Raw genomic sequence first — 24432 nt, forward strand, 5'->3', positions numbered from 1 at the left:
TACTTCCGTAGTGATACTGCCTCGGAAACCCAAGGAGGGGTCGCTATGAGTCGGGTCTGACTCGACGGCACATAACAACAACAACAACAACAACAAGGTATATTTCATCATTGTTTCATATTTGTCGAATGCCTAAATACACAAGGCAGTGAGTTAAAACATATAATCCCAAACTATAAAAACCAAAGAAGCCTCCACTCAGGCTCAGTGACCTGGGGAGCTAAGTCAAGTGGCCCAACAAGATTTGACAGAGAAGGTCTAATGACTCTTTTCACAGGGTTGTGGGAAGTTGAGACAATATGTATTAGAGATAATTTTAGAATTTACTACACAAAAGCATCTTCTCTTTTAACAAAGAATTATTCCCTTTTCATTCACCCTTTCTCTTCATATTGTTGTTGTTACATGCCATCGAGTCAGACCTGACTCATAGCGACCCCTCCTTGGGTTTCCAAGGCAGTATCACTACGGAAGTTGATTGCCCAACCTGCAAGTTATAATCTTCACTGAGTCTCAGCTTTCTCATTTATGAACTAGACTGAAAATGCGTATTTCCCATCTTGCTGTGAAAGGTAAAATAAGTATAGGGGAAGGCAAGAGATTCTACATTTCTAAAAATAATCTTCCAGGTTAGGCTGATGCTGCTGGTCTATGGACCACACTTCAGGTAGTAAGGGCCTAACATTCAGAAGGCATGTGGTAGTTAAGGTTGTGTGTCAACTTGGTTGGGCCTGGATGAGTGGCTAGGCAGCTGGTGGTAGTTATTCCCCATGATAAGACTGGCAATCAACTCCATGATGGGATCTACCACAAGGAGCTGAGTAGCTGCTTTGGGATGTGGTTTGCTTCCCGTATATAAGCAGCAACTTTGGGAATGGTCTCTAGTATATGGCACACTTGAACTCTGCATGTAGCTGAGTCATTGTTCAGCAGCCTGCCATGCTCTGCCGATCTTGGGACTTTCAATGGACTTGAATCAAAAGCCTGCTGTGTTGTTTGGTAACATTGGGACTGTGCCATTTTATTTGTAGACCTTGGGCTTGGTGGCCTCAGCAGCAAATAGCTGCCTGAGTGAAGAGATGCCTCTAGCTTCAATGGGCCAGGAGCAAGAGGCAGAGCTGAAGCCCAAGGTCAAGGAGCTTTTACACAGTCCCTAGAGCCTAGAACTTGGAACTCAGAGTTCTAGCCTCCAAAAATTATAAGAATAAACTCCTGTTTCTTAAAACCATCCCACTTGTGGTATTTTCTGTTAGAGCAGCACAGAGGTAACCAGAACAGGCATTAAAAGATGTGAGCCTCCTCTTACTAATGAGATGTAATTTCCCACCATCCTGAAACAACAGTACTTCCTGTTATCTTCACCACGAAGAACAATTTCACCCAAAATTGAATGATACCATCCTATTACTTTCCAGAGGTCCTACTCTCCCATGATAAATAAATAAATAAATAAAGTTTGCCATAGGATAGAGGCCCAACTCTGGTTGCCCATGATAATCACATGGGAAACTGTAAAAAAATATAGATACCAGGGCTCTATGGTCAGAGATTCTTAATTGATGCCAGACCTAGGCATCTTTTCTTTTTTTTTTTAAAGATGCCTGGATGGCATTAATAGAAACTGAGACCAACTGTCCTACAGAATGCAATTACATACTCAACTGTCAAGTGGGATAATAAAATCTTTTAAAATTCTAAAATATAGAAATATTCAGGTTATATTAAATGAAATCTGCCAAGGTTACAATTTAATTCATTATAACCAGGATGCACATAAACCTAGTTGATTATATACACAAAAACATTTCACTGCAAAGTTATGAAGGAAGTACTTGTAGGACAAAGTTCCTACTACTAACACTTGGGCACACAGTGCTACTGAAAAAATAGTATTTTTAGGTAAAAACACTTCAGTAGAGCTAAAGTAAAAAATAATAAAATCTTTATGTGTACCCTCAGGGTTACAACATGGGCTTCATAGTCAAATATCACAGGAATTGGAAGCATTATGAGCAATATGATGGACCTTTATCTTCACCAGCTCACCAGTCCAATTAAATAGTTAAAAACACTTTTAGAAAGACCTCTTTGCTTACAAGCCTGCAGATGGGACTATATTTAAATAGTTCAAGGAAAGAACAGAGAATTAAAGCAGTAAATATTTATAATTGGAGCCCCTATGTAGGGGAAAAGTAAAAATTTCAGATTTTAACTTACAGAGATTGCCTACTTACATAGTTTTATGTATTTTATCTACAATCCATGTGCTAAATATAGACATTTAAGGACAACTAATAAGTGCCTAAGGCACTTGACTGCTAACCAGAAGGCTGGTGGTTCAAACCCACCAGCCACTCCTCAGAAGGAAGGTTGGGCAATCTACTTCCATAGAGATACTGCCTCGGAAACCCAAGGAGGGGTCATTATGAGTTGGGACTGACTCGACAACACATAACAACAACAAGTAAAGATATTGTATGTCAACAGTTTTCAACGTATGATCTCCAGATTAACAATGTCAGCACCATCTACAAACCTGTTAGAAATATAGATTATCAGGCCTCACCCCAAATCAACTAAAAAAAACTGGGAATATGGCCCAGAAAGCTGTGATTTAACCAGCTCTCCTGGTGATCCTAATGCCTACTTGTGTTTGAGAACTTCATCAGCCATTGTTGCACCAAACAGTGACTGCACCCAACTGCAAAGTGAAGGACTGGTGGTTCAAGGCCACCCAGAAGGGCCTCAAAAGAAAAGTCTGGAGATTTACCTCCAAAAAAATCAGCCATTGAGATCCAGTGAAACACAGTCTACTCTGGAATCGACTTCACAGCTGCTGGTTTGCTGCTGTTGTTGTTCTGCCTGCCATATTGACCAGTCCCTAAGCAGCACCATCATTTCTCTCTACATTTAACAGAAGACTACAATCTTAGATACTTTTGTTCTGGTTACCTAGTGCTGCTCTGACAAGAATATACCACAAATGCGATGGCTGAACAAACAGGAGTTTATTCTCTTCTAGTTTGCAGGCTTTAAGTCTGAGTTCAAACTGCCAGGCTCTAGGGGCTGGGTGAAAGCCCCTCAGCCTTGGGCTTCAGCTCTGCCTCCAGCCCCAGCATACTGAAGCTAGAGGCTTTTCTTCACTCAGACAGCTGCTGGCTGCTGAGGCTGCCAAGCCCAAGGTTGACAAGTAAAAAGGCACAGTCCCGATGTTACCAAACCACATGGCAGGCCATTCATTCAAGCCCACTGAAAGTCCCAAGGTCAGCAGAGCGTGGCAGGTTGCTGAACAATGACATGGCTACGTGCAGGGTTCAAGCGTGCCATAAGCTAAAGACCATTCCCCAAGGCTTCTCCTTATATACAGGAAGCAGACCACATCCCTAAGGCAGCTACTCAGCTGCTCACAGTAGATTCCACCATGGAGTTGATTACTAGTCTCATCACAGGGAATACTACATCCAGCTGCCCAGCCACTCAACTAGGCCCAGCCAAGTTGACACACAAATTTAACCACCATACCTTTACTGCCAAATATTCTCCAAAACCTGATTATGGCATAAAATGCCCATAGGAATTCAAATGACATTCAGGTTACTCATCCCTCTATATAATTTAAATTTCAGCCCTGAATGAAAGTCAGACAATCTGATACGTCAAATTTCAGGCATACTGTTCTGGCCTCTCATACATTTGCTGCTGTTGTTGTTATGTGCCATCAAGTCAGATCCGACTCATAGCGACCCCTCCTTGAGTGCTACTAAATAGCAAATTTTATGCCCTGAGCTTTCATTTTATAAACATGTGATGGCAGATACTGCCCATAAGATGCAATGCTCTAAAAGCAATTCCATTTGCAATAGCCACTCAGAAAATGAAATACTTAGGAATAAATCTAGCGAGACATGCAAAAGACCTATACAAAGAAAACTACAAAACACTATTACAAAACCAAAAGAGATGTACATAAATGGAAGAAATCACATGCTTACTGATAGGAAGAATGAACATTGTGAAAATATCAATTACTACCCAAAGCAATCTATATATATATAATGCAATCTCAATCCAGATTCCATCACCATTCTTTAGAGAGATTTAAAAAACTATCAACTTTATATGGAAATTAAACAGTCCTCAGATAAGCAATGCACTACTAAAGGAGAACAAGTAGGAAATCTCACACTCCCTGATTTTAAAACCTACTATACAGCTACAGTAGCCAAAACAGCCTGGCAGTCTGTAGAATGACAGACACATAGACAAATGGAACAGAATTGAAAACCTACAAGTAAATCCATCCACCTATGAACAGCTAATCTTTGACAAAGGCCTGAAACCCATTAAATGGGGAAGAGATAATCTTTTTATAAAATAATGCTGGCAAAACTGGATATCCATTTACAGAAAAATGAAACAAGATTCATATCTCTTACTATATAAAAAACTAAAGGAGCTCTGGTGGCGTAGTGCTTAAGGCATTTGACTGCTAACCAGAAGGTTGGTGGTTCAACTCCACCAGCCACTCTGCGGAAAGAAAACTGGGCAATCTACTTCCGTAAAGATTTACCACCTTGGAAACCCAAAAGAGGTTGCTATGGGTCAGAATCAACTTGATGACAGTGAGTTTGGTTTTTTTGGTTTATACAAAACTAACTCAGGATGGGTCAAAGACCTAAAAGTAAAACATAAACTGTAGACATCATCAAATTAAAAGTACGAGCAAACTTAAGGGCCCTAATACATGGTATAAGTACACTATCAAACATAACTAAAAATGCAGACAGCAGAAGACAAACAAGACAACTAGGACCTTCTAAAAATTAAACATTTATGTGCATCAAAAGACTTCACTGAAAGAGTAAAAAGTGAACCTACAGACCAGGGAATAAAATTAGCAGTGATATATCAGACATAGGACTAATCTCTAAAATTTATAGAAAACTTCAACACTTCAACAACAAAATGAACAATCTAATTTAAAAAATAGGCAAAGGACATGAACAGACACTTCACCAAAGAAGACATTCAGGTAGCTAACAAATAGATTAAAAAAATGCTGGAGATCATTAGCCATTAAGAGAGATGCCAATCAAAACAACAATATGATAATATCTCACTCCAACATTAATAACAAAATTAAAATAAAGGAAAAAAAAAGAAAAGCCGATGAGGGTGTGGAGAGACTGGAACCCTCATACACTGCTGGTGGCACTTTAGAATGATACCACTGTGAAAAATAGCATGGCACTTCCTTAAATAGTTGGAAATAGAAATGCCATATGGTCCAGCAATCCCACCAATCAGCAAATATCCTAGAGAAATAAGAGCTATGACGTGAACAGATATATACACAGCTATGCTCATCACAGCATTATTTACAATAGTAAAAAGATGAAAACGACCGAAGTGCCCATCAGTGGATGGAAAAACAAACTATGGTACATGCACATAATGGAATACCACACAATGTTAAAGAATAATGATGAATCAGCAAAACACCTCCTAACATGGATCAATCTGGAGGGCTTTATGCTGAGTAAAATTAGTCAATCACAAAAGGACAAATATTGCGTGAGCCCAACACAGTAAAAAGTCAAGAAAAGGTTTACACACAAAAAGAAACATTCTTTGAAGGTTACCAAGTGTAGGAGGGAAAGACAGGGTGAATCACTAACTAGAGGCTAGACACATATTAATAACTTGTTAAGGTAATAGACAATAAGAAGAGGTCAGTACAAAATAATCAAGGCAAAGGAAGACAATGGGAGGGACACAAAAGTTAAAGGTAAATATTATTACATACACAATCCTGCAATAACAGTAATAACAATAAACTACGAGGGAGTGTATAGATAGACATGCAAGCTGAACAGGTGTGGGAAGGCTCATGGGACTTCACCTACAACAATATGTAGGTTTGACAGAGGATACTTCTACATACGCATTTATATGTGCTGCAAATATATCCTATTCAAGGGGTAAAGTTATGAAAGCTTTTTAGCCATAACCAAACACCTTAAGGGATTGAGTCACTGGGTCTGGGAGCTCAGAAACATGGTCTCAAAGGACATCAAAGTCAAATGGCACAACACAGTCCACAAAGAACAATGTTCTACATTTTATTTTGATGAGTAGTGACTGGGGTCTTAAAAGCTCGTGAGCAGCCATGTATGTAAAGTGCAACTATTGGTCTCTCCCTTTTCCAAGCAAAGAAGAGTGAGAGAGGACTAATGTAACACATGAATCCCAACCTCCATGGCTCTAAGACCAGAAAAACTAGATGGTGCTCAGCTATCACTGTTGATCACTCTGAAAGAAAAATGTGAAACAAAAATCAAATTAAAAAAAAAAAAAAAAGAAGAACTAGGCTTACTAGTCTGATAGAGACTGATGGAACCTTAGAGACTATGGTCCTTAGATACCCTTCAAGCCTGGAACCAAATTCACCCCCGTGACTCAACTTTCAGTCAAACAGCAGACAGGTCTATAAGGTGAATAATAACACCAGGAGGTATGCAATCCTTGGAACAACTATACAAGATCAAAAGGGCAACATGTGCCCAGGAATAAAGCTCCAAAGGCGGACGGAATAGGATAGAAGGACAAATGGAAATGGAAAACCCAGGGAGATAGTGAAAAAATACTATATTACATTGTGAAGAGTACAATCAATGTCACAAAACAAAATATATAGGAATTGTAGAACAGACTGTAGTTCTATGACACTGTTTTCATGCCATGAAACCAGTAGATTTTTCCAGCTGAATTTACCTGTATGTCTCTTTTGTTTGGGCCACTGAAAAACTTAGAGCCAAATTTGCAACAAAATTCTGACTATGGGATTAGTGTAGTGCCTAAGGCACTTGACTGCTAACCAGAAGGGTGGCAGTTCAAACCCATCAGCCACTCCTTGGGAGGAAGGTTGAGCAATCTACTTCCATAGTGATACTGCCTCGGAAACCCAAGGAGGGGTCACTATGAGTCAGATCTGACTCAACAGCACATAACAACAACAACCTAAATCCATATTTAATCTAATTTTATTGTCGTATATTTTGGTTTCATTTCCTAATCTATATATTTTTTTTAGAAAAATCTTATTGTATTGCATGTGTTTGTGAATATGTGTGTGTGTGTGTATGAGTGTATATGTATATATATACACAAACTGCCTCAAAGCTAATCAAGAATATATGTATGTATGAATTACAAAACATATACAATGTGATAAATGCAGTTTTCTAAATGATATCATAAATTAACTTACCGTTTATCTTCAGGTTTTATAACAGATGGATCTGTCAAATTTTCTCCAACACCTAAAAAGAAGGAAAAAAAAATCATTTAGTAAATGGGGATTTCATTCTTTCAGAAATTCAAGAAAACATTAAACAAATTTTAATTTTGTTTTAAACTTATATTCACTCTGTAGTAAACTAAATATCATTTGGATTATATGTACTTTAAAAACCTTCCAACAGTGTTTGAATATTTTAGTTAAGTCACTAATTCCTGTAACCCTTTCTATTCTGCTGTAATAAACTCCCAGGCCATGAATGAATGTTTTAGTTGTGTGTTCACATTTATTAACAGTGGCTTCTGTCATTCATTAACCACTTGTATATACTGGACATTTTAATTTTATTTTCTGTAATCCTCAGCCATCAATAAAAGGAAAGTATGAGTATTCTCCTATCCTCATTTTACTGATGCATCCATTGATGTTCAAAGAGATTAATGAATCTGTTAGAGGTTGCATGGTTCATATACGGTCTTAACAGGATTAAATCTCACGCGGGCTGAGCGAAAGCTTGTTTTCCTCCCACTCCTCTGAGTCTCCCTAAGTGATTCCGTAAACTCAGCAAGGCGCAAGATGCTGTGCGGTTTTGCAGGTACAACCTCTGATCCATCAAAGGGACACATTAAATAGTTATCAATCTTTTCCCTAAGAAACTGACTTCCTTAGGAAAACAACCAGCTTAGACTTGTTAGGTGCTGTCAAGTCAGTTTCAACTCATAACAACAACAAAACAAAATCTGCCCAGTCCTGCACCATCCTCACACCATGTCTAAGCTATCACTGTGTCAACCCATCTCATTGAGAGGTTTTCAACAATTTTTTTTTTGGTGTCATGTACTCTTTTGTCAGTCTGGTGAATCTAAAGGATCCCCATCTCAAAATAACTCTTTAATGTGCACCACTTAAATATGTAGGATTACAAATGGAACCAATGATATTGAAATACAGTTATCACAATGCCTTTAAAGGTTTTATATTGCAATACCTGTGGTTCTTTATTAATACATTGAATAATAAGATTTAGCAGAGGTCTAATAACTAGTGTAACTTTTATGAAATGATCAATGTAAATAGTCTCTTGAGATATCTGCCACAATTAGAATGTGCTACGTTCTGTGCAACAACAACAACACAACGTTAATATCGGATTTTCTATTGCCAAGAGTCACAGGTACTACTAAGAGCACTGTGATTGCTTGTTTACATGTGTTGTTGTTGTTACATGCTGTCGAGTCAGACCTGACTCATAGAGACCCCTCCTTGGGTTTCCGAGGCGGTATCACTACAGAAATAGATTGCCCAACCTTCTTTCCAAGGAGTGGCTGGTGGGTTTGAACCACCAGCCTTCTGGTTAGCAGTCAAGTGCCTTGGGCACTATGCTACCAGAGCTCCATATATATTATGAAACAAAATGATGGATTTCAGTTACGGGTTAGTGAAAATAAAGATGTAATTTGTTTTCTCAACAAAGTTCAAAGACCCTATGAATTCTATCCAGGGACCCCCTTCAGAGTCCCTGTCTTAGAGTCTCTGTCCATTGATTCGAATGGAGAAAGGGAGAGCAAGGGCTGAAACACACGAGTGGGCGAGGAGGTGGGAAACAAAATTTGCTTTCTTGGTCTGCTCAGTTGGCCCTTACTCTTTCTTAAGAAAAAGATTATAGGAAATCTGGGCTATTTATGTTTTTTTCTTTCTCTTTTTTATTTTTTTTTAAATCATTTTAATTAGTACCAAAGTGAGTATACATATTCTACAATTTGCTTTTTCTATTTAAATTTTTATTTTGTATTGTGATTTTGCTTTACTCTCTGTACATATAAGAAGGAACAGCCTAGAGAGATCTTGCTTTTCTAACCATGCAATAAATAAACAGAACAACAGATAGAAAGATATACCAAGTATCATCAGCAGACAGACAAAAGTCTACAAATCCTTGAATATTTAAGCTCAGACCTAACTTTATGCCTGAAGTTTCCAGTAAGTATAAAAGTGTTAGGTCAATGTCTGAATAAACTAAAAATTTAAGATGGAAGCTCACATAGTAGTTAAACAGGTTACATCAGGTGGGAAAAGTGAAGTTTTGTAGGAAAAAAAAATCTTTCAAAATCACATCAGTCACTGAATTGTACATATAGAAACAATTGGTTAGTTTTGCTGTGTATGTTCTCAACAAGAACAAAATAAATAAAACATTTTAAAAAAGTCACACTAGTTACTTTAAATCTTGTTGCTTGTTAAAGAGGCAAAAGTCAAATGATCTGAGCGTCATTCCTGGCTCCATCACTTGCTAGCTGGGTGATCTTGCATAACTTTCTTAATCTCTCTGAATTTCAATTTTGTTGTCTGGAAAGCATGAATAATAATGGGACTTATAGGGTTACTGAGAGGATTAAATGAAGTATACAAAGTGCTTAGCAAAGCATCTCACCAAACAGAAGCTAAAAATTCTAACTGCCAGTATTATTATTCTTATTCTGTCAAGGATCTCTAGTGAGGTAAAATTTTATTCTCTTACCACTGGTAAAATCATGTTTCTGATCATCTCGTTTCCTAAAGTAAAACTTGTGAGAGCTGGCACGTGATGGGACTGCTTCATTTTTCCACATCTTGCAAGTTTTCCATCTTTGACAGGGTGCTGTCTTACAGTTTTCTATTGCTCTCTATCAGTGGAAAATATTTGAGTTTTCCTTTTCTGGCAGGTTTCCGCCTTACACAGGGACCAACTTTTGTAGGTTTTACTGTACTGTGTTTCCTAATGAATACAAAAACCCAATCCAACCATGTTGCCATCCAGTCAATTCTGACTCATAGTGACCCTACAGGACAGTGTAGAACCGCCCTGTGGGGCTTCCAAGGCTATAATCTTTATGAAAGCAAACTGTCCCTTTCCTTCATGGATAGTGGGTTTGAATAACTGACTTTTCTACCTTTCAGATAGAGCTTAACTAATGCACCACCAGGGCTTCTCCTAGTGAATAAAACCCCTCCATAGGAATCAGAATAAAAGCAACCACAGAATTTTATAGTGCTACAGACAGCGTACCTAAACTGAACTTGGCATTTCAAAGAATAACCAATGAATTCATATTTCGGGTCTGCAAGTGGCAGAAATGCATTCCAATTTGTGAAAAATAGAGTGACCCAGAGTATACACAGCAACCATCAGCACTCATGGGGTTATACTGCCATCCCACCCCGTCCCACCCCCTACCTCTCAGAAACTCAAGAATCACTCCACTGGCAAACTTTATCATCAAAGCCCACTCTACCTGCATAGTCTCCTAGATATTTGGGAAATATGAAAGAAATTAAGACATTTTGACATCTAGCAATCCCAAGGATATCTCTTTAGCAGTTTTAACAGGGTAAATGTCAATAAACAGGTGATATGTTTATGCCCTTGTGAGAAATTCAGAGCTTTACATCCTGATCCCAACAACTATGGAGATACATCAATGAACTGCATCCTCTATAGCAGCAGAATCAATGCTGATGCTGTGGATGCTAATGCTGACTTCTTCTGGAAATTGCTTTTTGCATCAAAAAAATCAGTATCTCCAAAAGTTCTTTGAAAAATAAAATGAGCTTAAAAAGAAAAGAATGTCACAGAGCCAATAATAATTTAAATGCAACTGTTTTTAATTCCCATTGCTGATAATTAAATGTTGGATTTCAAGTGTAATGATGAGTCAGTTCCTCATGGTTTGGACTTTTTAATGGAAAGAGACTGAAAGCTACAGTATAATTACCAATGACAGGAACTTAGTCAAGCCTGTCCTCAGAGTTCCCCTTCCTGGCCTGGTGTGGCAATGCCTGGGTTAATAACTGGCACCTCCTTGGAAGCAAGCAAAAAAGGAGAAGAAACAGAAGGAATAAACTGTCCAAGTGTTTCTTCCACCATCTTTCACTTCAAAGTATTAAGGAGCCAGCACCAGCTGATCAGAGCCCCATTGTTTAGAGGCAGATGCTGGGGTCCCCCAGCAGTAGCTCCAGGACCACACTGCAAAGGGTAATATCTTCACAGCTGAAGATTAAGCTTCATTTTGAAGACCCATACAGACATTAATAAAAACAAAAATAATGTTTACTGAGGGCCTATTATGTGCCAGGAACTCATTTCAGCCCCTTAATTGCTCTATAGGAGTCCTGGGGTGATGTAAATGGTTAAGCACATGGCTGCTAAGCAAAAGATTGGAGGCTCAAGTCCACCCAGAGACACCCAAGAAAAGCCTGGCGACCTACTTCCAAAAAACCAGCCATTGAAAATGCTATGGAATGGCTCATAGTCACCCTTTGGGCCTGGAATTGAACTCACTCCTATTGGAGGCTCAATTTCCCACCAAACGATAGGCAGGCCTATCACATGAACAATTACACCAGGGAGGTAAGCACTCCTTAGAATAATCAACCAGAAGATATTAAAAGAGCATCATTTGTATAAGGATAAAGCCCAGAAGGCAGGAATGTAAAGAGGGTTGCTGGGAACGGGGATATAGGGAGGAAGTAGGAAGAGATCTGTTACGTTGTGGGGATTGCAATAATGTCACAAAATAAAATGTGTATAAACCATTGAATGGAAAACCAATTTGGTCTGTAAACTTCACCAAATCTCAATAAAAGTTAAATAAATAAGAAAGAAAGAAAGCACTATGGAGCACAATTATACTCCAACACACAGGGATCACCAGGAGTTGGACTCGACTCCACAGCAACTGGTTGTTTTTGTTTGTTTGTTTGTTTGTTTCAATAAGAACTCCATGAGATAGGTGCATAATATTATTTCCCTGTTTGCAGATGAGAAAAGTGGGACCAAAGGTGGTCGCCCACAGCCACAGAGTTAATTCATAGAGGAACCAGGAATCAGACCCAGGCACTACAACCCCAGAGCACCCTCTCCCCTAACTGCTACTTCTTAGCCTCTTAATCTCCAATCCTCACCTCCCAGACAATGTTCATCAACTCTCCAAGGACTGGAAAGACAAATAATTTAGTATAATACATAACTGAACCAAAGACCCCTAAAAGATTTTAAAAATACATAACCATATTTTCCCCATTTTTTTCTTTCCAATCTGGTTTGGATTAAGTATGGTAATGCACATAAGCCTTTAGCCAAGGTCCTGGCAAAAATAAGCACTCAGTAAATGCTAGCTATTATTATTATTAGCATTGTTATAAATGCTTATAATTACTACTATACTTTTCATGGCCTTCCATTAACTCAGGCCTAAAAATTGGCTTACACTCTCCGATAAGCATCTCAACTTCTTCCGTCCATTCTATGACGGCCACTCTTCCCTTCTTTGAAGGTCAATGTTTTGATGGAGTTTATTTGGAATGACCTATTTCTGCAATTGACATAATTGCCCACTAAAAGAATAAAGTTAATTCCCTTTTTCCCCCAAGACTATCAACACAGTGTTCTGTTTAATGTCACTTTGGATTACTAAGAGACATAAAAATCCCCAAACATAAACATCATTAAACAAAAAACTATTCAAGTGGAATACAAAACACACTGAAGAGTCATCATTAATTCCTTAAAGTTTTTCTTTGATTGTTTTTTCTGTTTCTGTTTTTGCTTTTTAAACAACTCCACCCAAAACTCAAAACACAAGACTCAAGTACAGATGCAAGCAATCAGCGTCTCCCCAACTTGAGCTCCAGAAACAGATGCTTTGGGCATCGGGACTCTGGGTTTCTATGGATCAAGTACTCGCTGGCGTAAAAGCTCAATCATGTTGGTTGTTTTTACTTTGTTTATACTGCTTCCTAAAATATTGTGGTTGAGGGTTAGAATTATCATTCAACTCGGTGAACAGCAGCAGTCTAAAAGGACAGAAATTCTTACACATAGTTTTAAAGTGTATATGCGTCTTTGAGCATGTGGCACAAATTTCAATCAGGATTTTGCAGTCTTTCTGGGCACAGCTAACAATGCTGTGGGAATGCCTATTTATCTCAGCTTCCCTCAATCTCCAAGACTTGCTTTCAGCATAAAATCCCAAAATGGGAGAGCTGGAAAAGTCAGAGAGGACAGGAAAAAGGCCTGAATTGTTTAAATGAACCACAACACGGCTCTGTCCTATAAGTGTGATACTTAAAGAAATGAAAGATGGTGTGGTGAAAAGGAAAGAACATGGATGGCCAAACCAGCTTAAAGGGTGCATTCAGCTTCCCCCATAAGTAGCTGTGCAACCTTGGGCTAGTTATTTAAACTTTCTGGGCCTAAATTCCCCATAATATCTACCTTGAGGTGCTGCTTCTGGGATTAAACGAGATAACTTATATGAAAGTTCCTGGGCTTAAATCCCTTATTTAAAACCAAAGTCTCCATCAGTGAGCCCAAGGACTAAACTTTGACCTTAATACATATTTCGTTCTGTCCCTGCAAGGAAAGCCTGCCAGAGATACTCTGTTTTGTGCTGCAGGATTATAAATCACATGTGAGGTGTTGATAGCAGGGAGATGTACTGATCAAAAGCTTCCATTAAATGAGAGTGTCCTGTGCTGCCTCTCTCAGACCAAGTGTGTACTTTCATGAACTGTCATATCAAGGCACACAGCAAAGAAGCTAAATTATAAATTGCAAAAGCAATGGCCTCAAAAATCCCAAATATTGCCCAGAACTTAAACATTCTTGTGTGTAAAAATGAATACTTAAGTTTTCATTGTGCCCGTAAGACCAAGGTAATGCCACAAAACAGGAAAATTTGTTACAAAAGTCATTCCCCATTTGTTGTTGTTGTTGTTATATGCCGTCAAGTCATACCCGACTCATAGCGATCCCTCCTTGGGTTTCTGAGGCAGTATCACGGAAGTAGATTGCCCAAGCTTCCTTCCGAGGAGTGGCTGGTGGGTTTGAACCGCCAGTCGTCTGGTTAGCAGGCAAGTGTCTTAGCCACTATGCTACCAGAGCTCCCATTTAGGTCAATGTTTTTCTTATTGTTGTTCTTGTCTGGTGCCATTCAGTCAATTATGACTCATACCAACCCCATATAACAGAGTAAAATTGCCACATAGGGTTTTCTAGGCTATAATCTTTACAGAACCAGATTGCCAGGTCTTCCTCCTACAGAACCACTGGGTGATTTGAACCACCAACCTTTCAGTTAACAGCGAAACACTTGACCATTGTACCACCAACTCAATGTTTTGGATATCTATAAATTTCAAGCAGCTAGTCATCTGCCTATATTTTTCCCTTTATCTAGTAGAAACAGCATGGTATGTGTCTGTGATCATACTGTACAGTGGTCCCACCTCCCTTCAAAATAAATGGCCCCACCCCTTTAAAGCTGGATAGAGCAACTCTATGCCTTGCTCTTCTTAGTTCTTGCAAGATCTCTTGGACAACTATCTGTTGACCCCACTTAGAACAGCTTCAAAAATAACAAATGTATTCTGAAAACCAGTGCCATCTTTCAATTTTCAAGTGATAAGCAAAGCAAATAAAAAGAAAACCAATCATACAGGGCTGTTTCTACTAAAAGACTTCAACTATGGTCTTAAGAAAAGAAAGAGCCAGTGTGTTTTGTGAGGCCAAATGTATAAGATGATGGCATCAAAAAAGCCTTTCTGACTCAATGTTTCCTAAACTCTGCCTTGTGTTGCCTGTACCAAGTTCTATGTCATCAATCACCTTGCAGATCTAAAACCAGCAACTCTCCTCGGGTGTACTCATAAGTCCAGTGAGAGAAAGCCAACATGAGTTCCTCCAAGATGTTGTTGGGTGCAATTTCATCACCGTTGTTGTTGTTGTACTTGCGGAACTCTCCTGTCATATACTTCTCAATGGTCAACCATTGGTTAGCTGAATGGCAGTAAATTAAGAAAACTTCCAGGAACCTGTGATGGAAAAGGAGACCATGGATCTTCACAAGGCAGCAAACGTGGGACTTAGATTACTGAACAGTCAACTCCAGGTAAGATTCCCTAACACTGGTCTGGTTCAGGCTCAATGCGCATGCCCTTGCTCTTTCCATAAAAAAGACAAAACACAAAGATTGGGAGTTTTTTTTCCCATGCTTATCCCCTTCCCTTCCCTTTGAGGAAACTTTCCAACTCTTTGACAAGTACCAGACCCAACTTTTCTTGCCATGCTTTATAAAATTCTTTCAAATGAAACATTAAAACCTTACTATAAGTCTCCAGCACCAAGTTATGATATGTCTGGATAAAGAAATACAAATGTATTATGACACTCAAGTGCAAGTAACAAAGGTTAATTCTTACAAAGCTTCAACTTTCCTTGAGATATTGGGGAAGAAGTTATGCCTAATATAGAAACACTTTTATTTCATTACGTTCCTTCTCATTAGTAACTACACCAAGGATCAACTTGGTTAGCATAACTGGCATGTTAATCATGGCCTCTCCCAGAACTTCTCTTTTCCACTCATACAAGTTCAATGAATTAAGACAAGTCACCCCTGGGACATCTAATTTTCTATTTACTAGTCTCCAGAGCTATGTAAGGAAGAACCCAAAAATAAGATCATGGGGAACCTTCCCATGAACTTGAGCATTTCTCATGACTAATAAGGCTGAAAAGAGATTGATGGGAATTCCTGTGTAAGGACCTGAATACCAGAATTTCCTTACCTTGGTGTGTAGGGAATAGTTTGTGGTTTCACTTGGTTGAAGGTATAAATCAGTTTCTGAGCAGCTCTTTGTTGTTGAATTTCCTGCAGGAGCATTTATTAAAAAAAATATATATATACTGGTTTATTACCACATGCCGACTAATTAATGACCATAAATTACTAGAGGTTTCCCAAATGTGATTTTCAGCCTTATTCAGCTCCCACCATGCTTCATACCAAAAGCAAAAGCCCTATATAAAAATAAATAAATAAAAATACCTCCAAAAAATAATAGGCTACCTAACAACAATAACAAACCTTTGGGTTTGGGGCAATGGCCTTAGACAGGATGTAGCCAGCTCTCCTTTCTCTGACCTGTCTAACTCTGCTCTTATTCTCTGAGTTTCAGGCTTACCCTGAGGCAAAGATGAAGCACAGTACTCTCCCGGAAGATTTTATGCCATGTCTGTACAACCTCGGGAAGAAAGGACTTCACAATGAAAACCTGTCCGGGCTTGAGAACGTCATCCTCAGACCAGGTGCTGATGACTTTCATGGCTTTGCGGAGGCCGCCATCCATCTCCTCTCGGGACAACACCTGGATCATGGCCACTCTTCCACGCTGGGACCAAGAGGACATGCTTTTATCAAGATTCAAAGGGGAACTCTCCTCAAGCCTGTAGACAGTCACTTCTTCTCCTGCTGCAAAAAGAAGTGAAGATGTGGAGTTAAATGTGATGACCAAGTCCAAGACATGAAGGCCACTCTAAATATAAAGTCAAAGTCAGCTCAGTTTTTCAAGTTATCAAAGGAGAACGAGAAGTGGACCTAACCGGGATTAGGGCAGAATAAGAGCATGGATCTGTGAGACAAAGCAACAGAGGATGTAAAGAATAAGTTGTGCTTATTGTAGACTATAACTGTAGACAATAATATAATCAAAGTATTAGAGGACAATATTTCTTTTGTTAAAGAAATTCTTCTAAAAAGAAAGTTCATTATCATCTCTCTAGGGAACCTACTTATTCAAACATTATTTCATGATTGTCCCCCATGAAATTTTAATACTATGGATATTTTGTATGTCTTTTTATGTGCTATATGTACAGTTGTGCTTTATACATAAAAAGTATTTTTGCCCCCTTAAGAGTGAATTACCCTCATTGAGAATGAATAATTTAACACAGAGTCAGACATTACCAGGGTCATAATCCTGTCCTCTCCTACCTATCTATGTACCTTTGGGCAAGTTACTTAAAACCTCAATTGCCCCATCAGTAAAATGGGGGGTAAAAATAACACATCACTGGGTTGTTGTAAAAATTAAATACATTAATGTAGCTAAAGTGAACTAGAACCTCAAATACAAACTCAATCCCACTAAAAAGATTTTGAGTAAAAAATGCTATTTAATTGCTGTACAGCTTCCACTTCTAGGCTGGTAAAGAGGGAGCAATTCTAATCCAGCCTGTTGTTGTTGTTGTTATGTGCCATTGAGTCATACCTGACTCATAGTGACCCAACCTTCCTTCCAAGGAGTGGCTGGTGGGTTTGAACCACTAGCCTTCTGGTTAGCAGTCAAGTGCCTTAGGCACTACACTACCAGAGCTCCTGTAATTCAGCCTAGACTCCACCTAATACAGTGCTTGATGCTTCAAATCAGAAGTACCATACTACATACAGTTTCTGTGGAGCTTGTTTCATTTTCTCCTTACGCCTCTGCATCAAATGGCTTTTTGTGACCACTGTATGGGTTTACCAAAGAAAGACTCCATTCACTTCCTTTTGCATTTAATTGCATATCAAAAAAATATGTCCAGGTAATGCTTAGTAGGGAGCAGCGGTTGTTCAGTGATAGAATTCTCATCTTCCATGTAGAAGACCCAGCCAGGTTAAATTCCCAGCAGATTCACCTCAAGCACAGCCACCATCCATCAGTGGAGGCATGCACTGGCTATGATGCTGAGTGGGTTTCAGTGGTGTTTCCAGACCAAGAAAGACTAAGAAGAAAGGCCTGGTTATCTACTTATGAAAAACCAACCAATGAAAACTCTATGGGTCACAAGAGTCTAGTTCTGTTGTGCATGGGGTCACCATAAGTCAGAAACCGACTCAGTGACAGCTAATATAAGCAACAACACGCTTGGTAACATACTTTCAATTATTTATTCTTGGTGCCCAAATAAATATCACTAAAAATCTCTTTAGAGTTTAAATACCTAGAGGATTTGAAGTAAGATAGTAATAGACAAAATCAGCTATGGAGAAAAGTGAAAGGAGAAGCATTTGCATTAAAGACCAGAAGCCAACCTGATCTGTGCCCTGTAAGTGGTCTAAGGGATGAAGACCTAGAGGAGTGAAGGGACCCTCATTATATTATCAATTGGCTCACGCTTTATACTGCAGGGCAGAGAAACTCTGGTAGCAGTGTCAGATTAACCAATAAGCAAGGTAAGCATAGATTGACTTGTGTTTACTATACTAATCTACAGTGAGAAATTTCACATTTTTTTTTTTTTTCACCACATCAAAGATTCTGCTTTTAGGTATGGGTGGCGTCTGTTTTTCTCCCAAACCCACAGCACCTTCTTACAGAATCAAAGCCTCTTTTCAAATTTACGCTCCTTGAGAGGGACAAAGTACGAGGTAAGCAAGGTAAGCATGGGCTTACTTGTGCTTACTTATTAATCCATAGTGAACAGTTTTCATAGTTTTCACCACATCTGTGGTGGAAAAAGAAAGAAAGAAAGAAAGAAACTGTTCACTATAGTAAGCACAAGTACTCCCGTGCTTACCTTGCTTAATTGGGTAATCCACCCCCATCTTGTAGCCTGGACTAATATAGGCTTGTTTTTCTTTACTACTTCAGCCTTTAAAAATGACATTTGCTTTCTGAGCTAAGAGCAATTAGTGGATATGGAACAAAACAAACAAATAAGAAAATAATATACAAAGCATTTCTCTTCAGATGGCTGTTGGCTTTTGCCATATTAACATTGATCGCTTCCTTCTGTGTTTATTGCATGGGTGGCTTGTTCCTTTCTTTCCGACTTATTTCCAGTCTTGAATCGGTGAATGCCAGGTGCAGCATTATTTCTTTCTTCACAACAGCTGCTCAGTAGAGGTTCCCATCCCATAGTGTTAGATTTAGATGGTAGATGTCGGCCACGGCAGTTAATAAGAGTTTCCATTTTCAGAAATTAATCTCACTAAACCATAACCACCAGCAAAACAAAGTTTTCAACTGAGATGATGCAAATTAGGTTTTCTTTTGATTTAATTAAATGTTATTATGACTCTGTCCTAGCACAGCCTCAAGAAGTTAGAAATGGCACTCACCAAACAGTTGGATTGGTGTAAATGGTATGGTCTGTGAAAGCCTCATTAAATTGTTCCTTTCAATGGCTGCAAACAAAAACAGATTTACTTAAAAGTGATGGAAAAATGTGGAAACGGATAGTGGTGATGGTTGCACAACACAATGAATAAAATTAACAGAAATGTCAAAGGTTTTGTTTTATATATGTACACACACACACATAAAAAGATTTACTATTTTAATTAGGTTAAAATTACAAAAACCTCATGAACATCATATAGTCATATAATGCTAAAATATTTAATTTCGAAGACCCATTATTTTTGTCCTTATCAATATTATTTGTGATACAGTTTAATAATAATATTTTGATATTTTGATAATTTTGATGTCTTATATAGGAACAGGTTATGATGTTACATAACATGGTCTGAAGCAGGACTATCACCTCTACTCTCCTGAAAACCAAGTTTATATTAATCCATGCATACTTGGAACTTTCATTTGAATGGCCTTTTAATCTGCGGTCTTCTTTGATTTTCCTTTTCCAGAGCAAATCTAATGCACAGTGGACTGTGGGGACATCTACTGTTGACTTTGCATAGTTCACCTTCATTTCCCAGAGAGAGCTGAAGATCAGTTTTAATTAGGAGCAAGTGGTTTGCGTTTTCCTATTAAGAGCCCTATCACAGCAGATCAGAGTCAATATGAGTTACAGTATTCTTCACCATGGACTTTCTTACACTGAAAACTGTAGTCAAAATAATAGATTACTGCTGAGCTGAAAGACACAGTTTAAGAGCTTGGAATGAGGAGTTGAGAGTCCACAGAAACACAATTCACTACTAAGGAGAATTCAGTATCAGGCAGTCTCACTGGACCCTAACCAAATGAGCTTAATATACTAACATACTAATAATGGTAATTATAGCACCAATAAGCTCTTACCCTTGTACTGAACTTTAGACAGTGTGAAAGGCTTGCCCATGTATTATCTTACCCAATTTTGAGAGCAACAACTCCCTACAGACCACCCAATGGCATGAGTCCAGTTGGTTCTTATATTGCTTTGCATTTCTAAGTGTTTTCCTCTTATTTCTCAACTAGCCCTTTGGCAGACTGTTCCTCAGGAAGAGCAAGGCAATTATTCCCACTTTGAAAGAAAGACAACTGAAGCACTATAAAGTGATGTTGCTCAAGCAAGTCAAGACCCTTGACATCTTTGTTTAATAACATCTTTGTAAAATGTCTTTGTTGATGTTACTCTATGGGTTTGGCATTCATTCAATGGTCATGTTCACAGAAAGCCCAGTTCAAAGAACTAGTTTCAGGCCTCTGTCTTCCCCAACCAAAAATACTGAGAGTGTTTGGACTATCTTTGCACTTGTAAGGAATCTTCAGATCTCAGGGTCATCTGTATCCTTCCCAATTTGAAATTTGCCTAGACAGCCATTTAAAAATACATATATATAACCTATTTCTCTTAAAACATAATAACTTCTTTTTCCCAATCAATGGCAAGGTAAGAAATTTGAATGTTTTTCCCATCAGGACGAACCACAACTCTTCAAGCATGGAGCCACAGCAATATTATAGAATTCATCAATGTCTCTGTTTGCAAATGCAGAATCACAGATGTTTGGCTCAGCTGACATGTCTATGTGCACATGCATCCTACCTGAATAATGATGGTGAGGCTCTTGAGGGCTTTTTAAGGAAGCTGAGATTTCTGAAATTATAAAGAAGATTGGCATTTTAATTACTTGGCTGGAGATAAATACATGCTTATGAGTATATTGCTTTCAAAGTTATTATTGAACAGGTTAATCAGAATGGCTTCTCAGTATTTGAAAAAGATTGCCTAATATTCTTTAACCACATTATTGCTTATGGTATCCTGACAGCTTCCAATCAACAATGTAATATCTCCAAACATATTTATATAGGGAATTGAAGAAAGACAGGTAATATTAGCCTCAAAGATGTATTTCCTCTGAACCAATTATACCTCTGTGTTGCGGAAAGCACTCAGCTGCCCATCACACTTCATGACATCCCAAAAGCACAATTCTCTGAGCTCCCTACCAAGATAGAGTACTCATATAAACACATTATTAATACTAAGTTATTCGCAGACTACTTCACTGGCCTAAAATAACAACAAAATGATGACAACACATTAAAAGGTGTATGCCAGAACAAAGGAGGGAGGGACTAATATAACACCAAGGGATTTATTTGGCTACAGGGAAGTGTGTGTTTAACTGGTTCTCTTCTATCTTCTCAAGTCCTAAATTACAAGGCTTCAGAGAAACCCTCTGCAACAATTTTGCCATTTCATAAAAGCAAATTAAAGTGGAGATCTTCAGTCTCATGATAGCAACTGCTTTATACCTAGTAGAATAAACAACATAATGTGCCTAGTTTCACTAATGTCTCAGGCTTCTTGTTGCTGCATAAGTAAGGGAACAAGAATCACCTCCTTTGGGGGTGGCTAGTAAAAAGTAAGATCAGCAGAAAAGACTCTTTCTTTCTGAATTCATTCAATAATCCAAAAAACAAAAAAATTCTGCTTCCACTATGGGTCATCTAGGCATAAGAAGTATAATGAAGGCATGGCACCCATCCTAGTTTAAAAAAAGACATACTGGCAGAGAGAAACATATAAACTATAATCACAATAGGGTTTGCTAAGTAATGTAATAGAGGTATATACAAAAGTTATGGAACATACCAATTCCATTTAGGCAATAGGGCCTCCATACACAAACAGTGTGAAATATTTCAAAAGTAAGGGCATATGAGACTGAAAAAGCTGGGTTTCACCTGGCTTCACCATTTAAGGAGCTGTTCACACTCATTCAATACCTATTTATTGAACACTTACTATGTTCCAGCACTGTTCTATGCTTGAGGGAAAGAGCAATAATCAAAACAGATAAAGTCTCTGTCTACATCCTAGTAAAGAGAAGTAGAAACTGAATGATGGGCAAGTAAAAATGTTGTTTATTTAATACACAGTAGAGTGCATATGCCAGGTTAAGTGGGTCAGGAATTGTGGAGACAGGGTGGTTGTTATTTTACGTATGGTGGTTAGGCAAGCCTCTCTGATTAAGTAAAATCTGAGCACAGAGCTAACAAATGAAGAGGTAACAGGAAGTGCAAATACCCTGAGACAGGGACATGCTTCCCATATTTAAGGAAGACCATGTGGCCAGGTTGAAGTCAGTAGAAAGGAAGTGAAGTTGGAGAGTTGTGAGGGAGCAGATCAATAGAGGCTTATAGATAGTTTTTGCACTTCACTTTTACAGAGTTTAAAAGGATTACTCAGGCTGCTTTTGGGAAATAAGACCATTAGACAGCAATAGTTTGGATGTCAGACTATAATACAGGGGAGAGATGGTGATGACTTACAACATGGTGTAATGGTGGAGATAGCAAAGTGGTCAAATTCTTGATGTATTTTAAGGGATTTTCTAATGGATTGGATGCATGATTGTGAGAAAATGAGAGTCAAACATGATTTCAAGACTGGTCTCACAACTAGAAGGACGGAGTTGCCATTTTCTGAGACGTGGGAGAAGACAGACAGGACATTTTGTTTAAAATGCCTTGACAGCCACATGAGGTAATAGTAGGTGGTTGGCCACATTCTGTATGCCAGAAATATCAGAAGCATGAAAGAGATCATGCTGGAAACTTGGACGGGAGCCTGACAGTCCAAAGCACTAAGAAAGACTCAAGGATCTAGAAGTAATGGGGAGCCATTAAAGGTTTGGGGTAGAATGGAGTTAGAAGGCAAGACTGCCAACAAAAAGTGGTCATATGGGAAGGGAACTTTTAATGACTGAGAACTGTAAAGGAAGAGGAGGAATCAGAGAGACCAAGAGCAAGTCAACAAACAAAAGGCAATCATGGAAGATCAGCTGATAGAAACAGAAAGGAGAGAATGTCAAGAAGGACAAAATAATCAACATCAAATGCCCCAAGTTAGATGAGACTGTAAAGAAGTCATGATTTGGCAGTCAGAGTGGAGTTTCAGTAGCGTGTTGGAGACAGAAATCATGGGCAATGAACTGAAGACCAACCATCAATACTCTTAATTAATGTGAGAGGGAGGGATGGAGTGGAAATTTGAAAGCCAAGTGCAGTGTAGTAAATTACCTGGTATGGCTTTTCTAGCCATAAGCCTTTGTAAACTCAGTGGTGGAATTTGCCATGAGCAACTGAGGAGCTCCTGATTGTAAATGTTATCCACCTGGGGTATTTCTATTGGGCGTGGCACAAAGCCATGTTCTGGGAGGTTCACTCTCTCTCAGGTGCTTAGAGTTCTGATGTTATGATTGGCTAGTTTGGCCACTCCGCCAGGCTCAAAAGGAGGCCTCCTAGAGGCAGAACTCTCTCTGACCTCTGGGTGAGGAAGACATTTTGCTGAGAGAAAGAGACACCAAGAGACATGCACTGCTGAGAAAGAGACACTGAGAAACACGCATTGCTGGGAGAGAGACTGAGAGAGACTGTTGGGTGAGAGACAGCAGGCTGGGAGAGAGACTGAACGTTGTTCCTGAACTTGAATTGTAAGTTGGTGCTTCCCTAATAAACCCCATAATCTGTGAGTTCTCTGTGGCCACTGCAGTGAATTATTGAACCCAGCAGATAGGCTTTGGGTGCTGCGGGAGGAACGGCTGGTATAAGGGCTGGAGGGAGGCAGCATGTCTGGCCCCACAGGAATGGGCCTTGGGCTGCTGATGGTGATTCTGTCTTCCTCTTGTGGGGTTACAGGAGGTCAGGAGATGTGGCCTCCTTGCCCCTTTAGCACCAGGTAAAATCAAGATTTTTTATATTTTCTTTTGGATACAACTGTGTTTTTAGGCTGAGAAGAAGAAATCAACTGCAAAGAAGATACTGAAAACCTGGAAATGTGGGGTGAAACAAGCTACTAGAAGAAAAATGTATCCACTCTGCAATAGATGAGTCAAGAATGTGTAAAGGCACATGTAGACTCTGGTGAAGTTTGAGACTAGCTAGTGAGAGGGGCTTTGCTAAGGCATGTGTCACATAACTTAGGTCCCTACTAAGCCATGTTGGGCATCGAGTTCTATTGAAACTATACAGGTATCTGCACACATTCTCATGAATAGCTCAGAATCAACAATATGTAAACAAACAACAGTCAGAGTTGTAAACGGTGGAAATGAACTCAGTGCTTATGCTCTCAGAAATAA

General features: G+C 38.9%; 1 protein-coding gene across 1 annotated transcript in view; it reads right to left on the reverse strand.

The window, feature by feature from the left end:
- TRPM6 (transient receptor potential cation channel subfamily M member 6) overlaps nucleotides 1–24432 on the reverse strand; it is a 175400-nt gene that overhangs the window by 5267 nt on the left and 145701 nt on the right. The window contains exons 32-37 of the mRNA XM_007939607.1: nucleotides 20886–20936; nucleotides 19228–19293; nucleotides 16304–16590; nucleotides 15908–15990; nucleotides 14946–15151; nucleotides 7271–7322 (exon numbers count right to left, since the gene is read on the reverse strand). Coding sequence (XP_007937798.1) covers nucleotides 7271–7322; nucleotides 14946–15151; nucleotides 15908–15990; nucleotides 16304–16590; nucleotides 19228–19293; nucleotides 20886–20936 — 745 coding nt within the window. The remainder of the gene's footprint in view (nucleotides 1–7270; nucleotides 7323–14945; nucleotides 15152–15907; nucleotides 15991–16303; nucleotides 16591–19227; nucleotides 19294–20885; nucleotides 20937–24432) is intronic.

The sequence above is a fragment of the Orycteropus afer genome, unplaced genomic scaffold (assembly GCF_000298275.1).
Source record: "Orycteropus afer afer isolate SDZICR_OR568_19922 unplaced genomic scaffold, OryAfe1.0 scaffold00005, whole genome shotgun sequence".
Classification (NCBI taxonomy): domain Eukaryota; kingdom Metazoa; phylum Chordata; class Mammalia; order Tubulidentata; family Orycteropodidae; genus Orycteropus; species Orycteropus afer.